This window comes from Bombina bombina, chromosome 3, assembly GCF_027579735.1.
Source record: "Bombina bombina isolate aBomBom1 chromosome 3, aBomBom1.pri, whole genome shotgun sequence".
In the NCBI taxonomy this organism is placed as follows: domain Eukaryota; kingdom Metazoa; phylum Chordata; class Amphibia; order Anura; family Bombinatoridae; genus Bombina; species Bombina bombina.
The window spans coordinates 1,077,516,962-1,077,528,956 of NC_069501.1; the positions used below are offsets into that span (position 1 = coordinate 1,077,516,962).

General features: G+C 37.7%; 1 protein-coding gene across 2 annotated transcripts in view; it reads left to right on the forward strand.

The window, feature by feature from the left end:
• Positions 1-10,485, forward strand: part of PHF11 (PHD finger protein 11) — a 589,089-nt gene extending 578,604 nt beyond the window's left edge. For both annotated transcript variants that reach the window (XM_053708365.1, XM_053708366.1), the window contains one exon: positions 10,193-10,485. In XM_053708365.1, the coding sequence (XP_053564340.1) occupies positions 10,193-10,278 (86 nt within the window). In that variant the 3' untranslated portion in view covers positions 10,279-10,485. The remainder of the gene's footprint in view (positions 1-10,192) is intronic.
• The last annotated feature ends 1,510 nt before the right edge of the window (positions 10,486-11,995 follow it).

The following is an 11,995-nucleotide window of genomic DNA, read 5'->3' on the forward strand; positions in this document are numbered from 1 at the left end:
CTCGTCTGAGGCTGTTTTTGGGAGGAAAGTTCTTCAAGCAGTGGTGCCTTCCATTTAGGTGCCCTGTCTTGTCCCTCCCTTTCATCCGTGTACTGTAGCTTTGGTATTGTATCCCACAAGTAAGGATGAAATCCATGGACTCATCGTATCTTGTAAAAGAAAAGGAAATTTATTCTTACCTGATAAATTTATTTCTTTTACGATACGATGAGTCCACGGCCCGCCCTGTTTTTTATAAGAACAGGTTTATTTTTATTTTTTTATTAAATTTCAGTCACCCTCTGCACCTTGGCTTTACCTTTAGCTTCCTAACTTCGGTCGAATGACTGGAGTGGGGAGGGAAGGGAGGGAACTATACATACAGGCTCTGCTGTGGTGCGTCTTTGCTCCTCCTGCTGACCAGGATGGCGATATCCCACAAGTAAGGATGAAATCCGTGGACTCATTGTATCGTTAAAGAAACAAATTTATCAGGTAGGAATAAATTTCATTACTTTGACATCATGGGTTAGATTAAAAGTGCCTCACTATCGTTAGCGCAATATTGCGTTAACTTTCGTGCATATTACAAACTTGTCTAGTTAGCGCGACTGAAGACCTTGCGTATTATGGTAGGGCTTTAAAAAACAAAATATAAATACATTAAAATAAACAGTTACATTCATATATGCATGGACTAATAAAAATAATTCATATAAATATTAGTAATAAAAAGTTATAAGGGTTTAAAAGTATTTGGTATATTACAAGGTATTTGAATAGAAAGGGCTATTATATACTGGCCGCAATCTGCACTTCTTTCCTACTGTGAATATATATATATATATATATATATATATATATAAATATATATATATATATATATACTGTATGTTGTGTGTGTGTAAATATGTGTATGTGGATATATATCTATATATTATATATATACTGTATATATATCTATATATAAATATATATATATATATGTATATATTATATATATATAATATAGTATATTTATAGTATATATATATATATATATATATATATTGTTTAGTACATCTCAGGAGTGTCCTCCAGTTAATGTTATATATTTTGATTAATGGAATTATGAATATTAACAATTAATAATAATAAAGTTATCGTCAGCGATACCTCAATTAATATAGTAGAATCCTTGCAGTACACCCCAGTGAAATATTATATCATCTCTGTAGTGTATTCTAAAATAATAATATTGCGATATCTAGACATTAATGACAAACTTATTAATAAATATTAATATTTAATCCCAAGTTCCTAAATTCTGATCAAGTATATTTTTATAAACTTACGCCTAGATTTAGAGTTCTGTGGCCAAAGGGGTGCGTTAGCTACGCGTGCTTTTTTCTGGCCGCACCTTTTAAATACCGCTGGTATTTAGAGTTCACAGAATGGCTGCGTTAGGCTCCAAAAAAGGAGCGTATAGCATATTTACTGCAACTTCAACTCTTGATACCAGCGGTGCTTACGGAAGCGGCCAGCTTCAAAAACGCGCTCGTGCACGATTCCCCCATAGGAAACAATGGGGCTGTTTGAGCTGAAAAAAAACCTAACACCTGCAAAAAAGCTGCGTTCAGCTCCTAACGCAGCCCCATTGTTTTCTATGTGGAAACACCTCCTAAGTCTGCACCTAACACCCTAACATGAACCTTGAGTCTAAACACCCCTAACCTTACACTTATTAACCCCTAATCTGCCGCCCCCGCTATCGCTGACCCCTGCATATTATTTTTAACCCCTAATCTGCCGCTCCGTACACCCCCGCCACCTACATTATCCCTATGTACCCCTAATCTGCTGCCCTAACATCGCCTGCCCCTATATTATATTTATTAACCCCTAATCTGCCGCCCCCAACGTCGCCTCCACCTAACTGCACTTATTAACCCCTAATCTGCCGACCGGACCTGAGCGCTACTATAATAAATGAATAAACCCCTAATCCGCCTCACTCCCGCCTCAATAACCCTATAATAAATAGTATTAACCCCTAATCTGCCCTCCCTAACATTGCCAACACCTAACTTCAAGTATTAACCCCTAATCTGCCGACAGGAGCTCACCGCTACTCTAATAAATTTATTAACCCCTAAAGCTAAGTCTAACTTTAACCCTAACACCCCCCTAAATTAAATATAATTTAAATCTAACGAAATAAATTAACTCTTATTAAATAAATTATTCCTATTTAAAGCTAAATACTTACCTGTAAAATAAACCCTAATATAGCTACAATATAAATTATAATTATATTATAGCTATTTTAGGATTTATATTTATTTTACAGGTAACTTTGTATTTATTTTAACCAGGTACAATAGCTATTAATAGTTAAGAACTATTTAATAGCTAAAATAGTTAAAATAATTACAAAATTACCTGTAAAATAAATCCTAACCTAAGTTACAATTAAACCTAACACTACACTATCAATAAATAAATTAAATAAAATACCTACAATTACCTACAATTAAACCTAACACTACACTATCAATACATTAATTAAATAACAATTACCTACAAATAACTACAATTAAATAAACTAACTAAAGTACAAAAAATAAAAAAGAACTAAGTTACAAAAAATAAAAAAATATTTACAAACATTAGAAAAATATTACAACAATTTTAAACTAATTACACCTACTCTAAGCCCCTAATGAAATTACAAAGCCCCCCAAAATAAAAAAAATGCCCTACCCTATTCTAAATTACAAAAGTTCAAAGCTCTTTACCTTACCAGCCCTGAACAGGGCCCTTTGCGGGGCATGCCCCAAGAAATTCAGCTCTTTTGCCTGAAAAAAAAACATACAATACCCCCCCCTACATAACAACCCACCACCCACATACCCCTAATCTAACACCACCCAAACCCCCTTAAAAAACCTAACACTAAGGCCCCTGAAGATCTCCCTACCTTGTATTCCACCAGCCGGGTATCACCGATCGGTCCCTGGCTCCAAAATCTTCATCCAACCCAAGCGGGGGCTGGCGATCCATAATCCTGCGGCTGAAGAGGTCCAGAAGAGGCTCCAAAGTCTTCATCCTATCCGGGAAGAAGAGGCGATCCAGGACCGGCAAACCATCTTGATCCAAGCAGGCATCTTCTATCTTCATCCGATGAGGAATGGCTCCATCGTGAAGACCTCCAGCGCGGATCAATCTTCTTCCGACGACGTCCAAACTGAAGAATGACGGTTCCTTTAAGGGACGTCATCCAAGATGGCGTCCCTCAGAATTCCGATTGGCTGATAGGATTCTATCAGCCAATCGGAATTAAGGTAGGGAAAATCTGATTGGCTGATTGAATCAGCCAATCAGATTGAGCTCGCATCCTATTGGCTGTTCCGATCAGCCAATAGAATGCGAGCTCAATCTGATTGGCTGATTGGATCAGCCAATCGAATTTGAACTTGAATCTGATTGGCTGATTCCATCAGCCAATCAGATTTTTCCTACCTTAATTCCGATTGGCTGATAGTATCCTATCAGCCAGTCGGAGTTCGAGGGACGCCATCTTGGATGACGTCATTTAAATGGAACCTTCATTTGGACTTAGGACGTCGCAAGAAGAGGATGGATCCGCGGCGGAGGTCTTCAACATGGAGCCGCGTGTCACCCAGGGCTTTGAAGAAGATGGTTGCCGTTCCCGGATCTACTCTTCTGCCCGGATAGCATGAAGACTTTGGAGCCTCTTCTGGAACCTCTTCAGCCGTCGCTTGATAGAAGACTTCAGCCGGATGATGGATCTCCAGCCCCCGCTTGGGCTTGGATGAAGATTTCGGAGCCTGGAGCGATCTGTGATACCTGGCATGGTGAAGACAAGGTAGGAAGATCTTCAGGGGCTTAGTGTTAGGTTTATTTAAGGGGGGTTTGGGTTAGATTAGGGGTATGTGGGTGGTGGGTTGTAATGTTGGGGGGGGTATTGTATGTTTTTTTTTACAGGCAAAAGAGCTGAATTCTTTGGGGTATGCCCCGCAAAAGGCCCTTTTAAGGGCTGGTAAGGTAAAAGAGCTTTTCTATTTTAATTTTAGAATAGGGTAGGGCATTTTTTTTTTATTTTGGGGGGCTTTGTTATTTTTTATTAGGGGGCTTAGAGTAGGTGTAATTAGCTTAAAATTGTTGTAATATTTTTAATATGTTTGTAATTAATTTTTATATTTTTTGTAACTTAGCTTCTTTTATTTTTAGTTTATTTAATTGTATTTATTTGTAGGTATTTTATTTAATTTATTTATTGATAGTGTAGTGTTAGGTTTAATTGTAGATAATTGTAGGTATTTTATGTAATTAATTTATTGCTAGTGTAGTGTTAGGTTTAATTGTAACTTAGGTTAGGATTTATTTACAGGTAATTTTTGTAATTATTTTAACTAGGTAGCTATTAAATAGTTCTTAACTATTTAATAGCTATTGTACCTGGTAAAATAAATACAAAGTTGCCTGTAAAATAAATATAAATCCTAAAATAGCTACAATATAATTATTATTTATATTGTAGCTACATTAGGATTTATTTTACAGGTAAGTATTTAGCTTTAAATAGGAATAATTTATTTAATAAGAGTTAATTTATTTTGTTAGATTTAAATAATATTTAACTTAGGGGGGTGTTAGGGTTAGGGTTAGACTTAGCTTTAGGGGTTAAAAAAATGTATTAGAGTAGCAGTGAGGTACGGTCGGCAGATTAGGGGTTAATAATTGTAGGTAGCTGGAGGCGACGTTGTGGGGGGCAGATTAGGGGTTAATAAAAATACTATAGGGGTCGGCGGTGTTATGGGCAGCAGATTAGGGGTACATAGGGATAATGTAGGTTGCGGCGGTGTACGGAGCAGCAGATTAGGGGTTAATAATAATATGCAGGGGTCAGCGATAGCGGGGGCGGCAGATTAGAGGTTAATAAGTGTAAGGTTAGGGGTGTTTAGACTCGGGGTACATGTTAGGGTGTTAGGTGCAGACTTAGGAAGTGTTTCCCCATAGGAAACAATGGGGCTGCGTTAGGAGCTGAATGCTGCTTTTTTGCAGGTGTTAGGTTTTTTTTTCAGCTCAAACTGCCCCATTGTTTCCTATGGGGGAATCGTGCACGAGCACGTTTTTGAAGCTGGCCGCGTCCGTAAGCACCGCTGGTATCGAGAGTTGCAGTGGCGGTAAATTATGCTCTACGCTCCTTTTTTGGAGCCTAACGCACTGAAAACGCAGCCATTCTGTGAACTCTAAATACCAGCGGTATTTAAAAGGTGAAGGGAAAAAAAAGCATGCGTTAGCTACGCGGGTCGTTACCGACAAAACTCTAAATCTAGCCGATAGTTTTTATATTTTTAGTATTAAAAATTATTTTATATGATATATTATTATTAGTGGTTTTCATATTAAATCCACAAGTGAGCTGTAATATCTCTCAGGAAATGTATGGGGGCAGGGAGTCTTGCATCTTGCCCGGTATATTGTGGCATTTAGCTGGCATTCATGTGAGTAGGGGAACTGATTGGACATATTTAATATGGTATATGATGATTGGCATACATGATAGAAGGGAGTCATGTGGCAGAAAACTGTAATAAGTGGTTGTAAAAGGCCCTTAATCTTAATCAAATGTAGTGTACTACTGGCACACAGTTAGTAGGAGCAGGGGGCTACTCCATCTTGTCAAGTACAACTGGCATATAATATTAATAAAACATTTTATTCAACTATTATATATTAAACTCATGTAAAAGTCACATGGAAGTGTGTATGTGTGTGTATCTGAGTGTGTGTGTGCTTGTCTATATATATTTGTGGATTAGCCAGCCTCTTAGTGTGTATTCCTGTGTGTGCTTGTGTATGTGTGAGTGAGGATGTATGTGGCTTCTTGTCTGTGCTTTTTGGGTGACTGTGTGCATGTGGTGCCTCGTTTTGTGTATGTTGGTTCCTATGTGTATATGGTATCTCATGGTGCTTGCGTGCTGTGTGTGTCTGTGTGTATCTGTTTGTCTGTGTCTGTGTGAGTCTACTTGTATATCTGAGTGTATATTTCTGTGTGTGATTCTGTATGTGTGTGTCACTGTGTGTGTCTGTATGTGTTAGTGCCTCTGTATGTCCGAGTGTGTTTCTGTGTGTATGTGAATCTATGTTTGTGAGTGTGTGTTTATATGTATGTGTGGGGGGCCCTGATTAATGGTTTTGTAAAGGGCTGTACAAGGATGTCAGTAGTATGTTAGGACTGTACATGGATGTCAGCAGTTTTCTGGAAATGTACATGATGTCAGCAGTATGCTAGGGCTATACATTGATGTTAGTAAAAATAAATATATAGTTTTTTTCATTAAAAAGTTTTTATAGCCTTATTTCTATCATTTCTTAGGTGCTTTGCTTCCCTTGTATTTTAACTATTAGATATAGAATTTCATAATGGGCAGTCTACAGTAGCTTAGATACAAGGTAATCACAGAGAAAAAAAGTATATTAATATAACCGTGCTGGTTATGCAAAACAGGGGAATGGGTAATAAAGGGATTATCTATCTTTTTAAACAATAAAAATGTTCATGTGGACTGTCCCTTTAACAATGGTCTTTAATAGTGTAGTGACAGTGACAGTAATTCTACTATTGCTGAAATTTTCCAACCATGATTGCAAAAATGTTTGATTCCTAGAATACCATCTGTATATCTTTTTTTTCTCTAAGATTTACAAATAATCGGCTAGATTATGAGTTTTGTTGGTAAAGCTGTACGGTGCTAACGAGCAGTTTTCAGTCACCGCTCACCTACAGACAGCGCTGGTATTACGTGTTTTTACAAACCCGGCGATAGCCGCAGAAAAGTGAGCGTTGAGCAAAAATTTAGCTCCACATCTCACTGTAATACCAGCGCTGCTTACGGTAGCATTGAGCTGGCTAAACGTGCTCGTGCACGATTTCCCCATAGGAATCAACGGATTGAGCCGGCTGAAAAAAAATCTAACACCTGCTAAAAAGCAGCGTTCAGCTCCTAACGCAGCCCCATTAATTCCTATGGGGAAATACATTTTATGTCTACACCTAACACCCTAACATGAACCCCGAGTCTAAACACCCCTAATCTTACACTTATTAGCCCCTAATCTGCCGCCCCCGACATCGCTGACACCTGCATTATATTATTAACCCCTAATCTGCCACTCCGGACACCGCCGCCACCTACATTATACTTGTGAACCCCTAATCTGCTGCCCCTAACATCGCCGACACCTACATTATATTTATTAACCCCTACTCTGCCGCCCCCCAATGTCTTCGCCACCTACCTACACTTATTAACCCCTAATCTGCCGCCCCCAGCGTCGCCACCTCTATAATAAAGTTATTAACCATTAAACCTAAGTCTAACGCTAACACCCCCTAACTTAAATATAATTTAAATAAATCTAAATAAAATTACTATAATTAAATAAATTATTCCTATTTAAAACTAAATACTTATCTATAAAATAAACCCTAAGATAGCTACAATATAACTAATAGTTACATTGTATCTATCTTAGGGTTTATTTTTATTTGACAGGCAAGTTTGTATTTATTTTAACTAGGTACAATAGTTATTAAATAGTTATTAACTATTTAATAGCTACCTAGTTAAAATAAATACAAAAGTACCTGTAAAATAAAACCTAACCTAAGTTACAATTACACCTAACACTACACTATAAATAAATTAATTACCTAAATTAAATTAATTACAATTAAATAAAATAAACTAAAGTACAAAAAAAGAAACACTAAATTACACAAAATAATAAAATAATTAAAGTTTTTAAACTAATTACACCTAATCTAATCCCCCTAATACAATAAAAAAGCCCCCCAAATAATAAAAAGCCCTACCCTATACTAAATTACAAATAGCCCTTAAAAGGGCTTTTTGCTGGGCATTGCCCCAAAGTAATCAGCTCTTTTACCTGTAAAAAAAAAATACAATACCCCCTCAACATTAAAACCCACCACCCACACACCAAACCCTACTCTAAAACCCACCCAATCCCCCTTAATAAAACCTAACACTAACCCCTTGAAGATCACCCTACCTTGAGACGTCTTCACCCAACCGGGCCGAAGTCCTCAACGAAGCCGGACGAAGTGGTCCTCCAGACGGGCAGAAGTCTTCATCCAAGCCGGGAAGAAGAGGTCCTCCAGATGGGCAGAAGTCTTCATCCAGACGGCATCTTCTATCTTCATCCATCCATCCGGCGCCTTCAATTCCGATTGGCTGATAGAATTCTATCAGCCAATCGAAATTGAAGGGACGTCATCTTGGATGACGTCACTTAAAGGTACCGTCATTTAGTCGTTGAATAAAGACAGAAGAGGATGCTCCGCGTCGGATGTCTTGAAGATGGAGCCGCTCCGCGCCGGATGGATGGATGAAGATAGAAGATGCCGTCTGGATGAAGACTTCTGCCCGTCTGGAGGACCTCTTCTTCCCGGCTTGGATGAAGACTTCTGCCCGGCTTCGTTGAGGACTTCAGCCCGGTTAGGTGAAGACGTCTCAAGGTAGTGTGATCTTCAAGGGGTTAGTGTTAGGTTTTATTAAGGGGGGATCGGGTGGGTTTTAGAGTAGGGTTGGGTGTGTGGGTGGTGGGTTTTAATGTTGGGGGGGTGTTGTATTTTTTTTTTACAGGTTAAAGAGCTGATTACTTTGGGGCAATGCCCCGCAAAAAGCCCTTTAAAGGGCTATTTGTAATTTAGTATAGGGTAGGGCTTTTTATTATTTTGGGGGGCTTTTTTATTTTATTAAGGGGATTAGATTAGGTGTAATTAGTTTAAAAACTTGTAATTATTTTATTATTTTGTGTAATTTAATGGGGTTTTTTTGTACTTTAATTTATTTTATTTTATTGTAATTAATTTAATTTAGGTAATTTATTTAATTATAGTGTAGTGTTAGGTGTAATTGTAACTTAGGTTAGGTTTTATTTTACAGGTACTTTTGTATTTATTTTAGCTAGGTAGCTATTAAATAGTGAATAACTATTTAATAACTATTGTACCTAGTTAAAATAAATACAAAGTTGCCTGTAAAATAAAAATAAACCCTAAGATAGCTACAATGTAAGTATTAGTTATATTGTAGCTATCTTAGGGTTTATTTTATAGGTAAGTACATTTAGTTTTAAATAGGAATAATTTAGTTAACCCCTTAATGACCACAATGTACCCTGTATGTCACTGGTCGTTAAGGTTTTTTTCAGGACATAATAGCACAAGTCTAGCAAGAACACGCTATTATTTCCCTCCCTCCAGAAGGCGTTGCGGAATAGAGCAGTCTCAACGCTGGTGGCAAGACCGCGCTATAAAACAATCAAGTCCAAAAAAAAAGGCCAGCGACATACAGGGTACGTCGCTGGTCCTTAAGGGGTTAATTGTAGTTATTTTATTTAGATTTATTTAAATAATATTTAAGTTAGGGGGGTGTTAGGGTTAGATTTAGGGGTTAATACATTTAATATAGATGCGGCGACTATGGGGGGCGGCAGATTAGGGGTTAATAAATGTAGGTAGGTGTCGGCGATGTTAGGGACGGCAGATTAGGGGTTAATAATATTTAACTAGTCTTTGCAAGGCGGGAGTGCGGCGGTTTAGGGGTTAATACATTTATTGAAGTGGCGGCGATGTCCGGTTCGGCAGATTAGGGATTAAAAATTTTATTTTAGTGTTTGCGATGTGGGGGGGGCCATGGTTTAGGGATTAATAGGTAGATTATGGGTGTTAGTGTACTTTTTAGCACTTTAGTTAAGAGTTTTATACTACAGTGTTAGCCCATAAAACTCTTAACTACTGACTTTCAAATGAGGTAGGAGTCTTGACAGGAGAGGGTCTACCGCTCACTTTTAGGAAGACTCGTAATACCGGCGTTAGGCAAATCCCATTGAAAAAATAGGATACGCAAGTGGATTTGCGGTATTTTCGAGTCGCGAAAAAAAAGTGAGCCGTACACCTGTACCTGCAAGACTTGTAATACCAGCGGGCGTTAAAAGCAGTGTTGGGACCTCTCAACGCTGCTTTTTAAGGCTGACGCAAGACTCGTAATCTAGGCGAATGCTTTTAATTGGCAGTAAATGAAAGACTTTTACATATTTTGTTTCTTCTTTTTTAAGAAATCAAAAAGAAAGTAAATGAAAGACTTTTACATATTTTATTTCTTCTTTTTTTAAGAAATCAAAAAGAAAATTCAAGCTCTTGAAAAGCAGAAAGAAAAACTACTCCAAATGGATTTGGTTCTGGATGACCTATTAAAATAATTACTGGATAAATGGTTCAAATGTTACCTTAAATCAATTAGCATTATCAATGCATTGCACACACTGAGGCCGCCATGTTGGTTCGTTTCAGTAATAATAAATAATTTTGAGGTCTTTCACTAAACTACAGGTTTAAACACTACATGATTAAATGTATGCATACTGTAATACAAATTATATAAATGTAATTATATTGCTATTTTTATATTTACTAGTGATGTGCATTCGGATCCTTTGTGAAGAGGGTTAAAACATTAAGGGCTAGATTACAAGTGGAGTGCTAAATTATCTCACTTCCGCAAACCGGCAAATTTGCCCGTTTGCAGAAGCGCAGTAATTAACCGTGCATTACAAGTGGCTGGTTATTGCTACTGCATGCTCAGGCCTAGATTTAGAGTTCGGCGGTAGCCGTCAAAACCAGCGTTAGAGGCTCCTAACGCTGGTTTTGGCCGCCCGCTGGTATTTGGAGTCAGTGATTAAAGGGTCTAACGCTCACTTTACAGCCGCGACTTTTCCATACCGCAGATCCCCCTACGCCATTTGCGTAGCCTATCTTTTCAATGGGATCTTCCTAACGCCGGTATTTAGAGTCGTTTCTGCAGTGAGCGTTAGAGCTCTAACGACAAGATTCCAGCCGCCTGAAAATAGCAGGAGTTAAGAGCTTTCTGGCTAACGCCGGTTTATAAAGCTCTTAACTACTGTACCCTAAAGTACACTAACACCCATAAACTACCTATGTACCCCTAAACCGAGGTCCCCCCACATCGCCGCCACTCGATTAAAATTTTTAACCCCTAATCTGCCGACCGCCACCTACGTTATACTTATGTACCCCTAATCTGCTGCCCCTAACACCGCCTGACCCCTGTATTATATCTATTAACCCCTAACTTGCCCCCCACAACGTCGCCGCAAGCTACTTAAAATAATTAACCCCTAATCTTCCGACCGCAAATCGCCGCCACCTACGTTATCCCTATGTACCCCTAATCTGCTACCCCTAACATCGCCGACCCCTATGTTATATTTATTAACCCCTAATCTGCCCCCCTCAACGTCGCCGACACCTACCTACACTTATTAACCCCTAATCTGCCGAGCGGACCTGAGCGCTACTATAATAAAGTTATTAACCCCTAACCCGCCTCACTAACCCTATCATAAATAGTATTAACCCCTAATCTGCCCTCCCTAACATCGCCGACACCTACCTTCAATTATTAACCCCTAATCTGCCGACCGGCAGCTCACCGCTATTCTAATAAATGTATTAACCCCTAAAGCTAAGTCTAACCCTACACTAACACCCCCCTAAGTTAAATATAATTTTTATCTAACGAAATAAATTAACTCTTATTAAATAAATAATTCCTATTTAAAGCTAAATACTTACCTGTAAAATACATCCTAATATAGCTACAATATAAATTATAATTATATTATAGCTATTTTAGGATTAATATTTATTTTACAGGCAACTTTGTAATTATTTTAACCAGGTACAATAGCTATTAAATAGTTAAGAACTATTTAATAGTTACCTAGTTAAAATAATAACAAATTTACCTGTAAAATAAATCCTAACCTAAGATATAATTAAACCTAACACTACCCTATCAATAAAATAATTAAATAAACTACCTACAATTACCTACAATTAACCTAACACTACACTATCAATAAATTAATTAAACACAATTGCTACAAATAAATACAA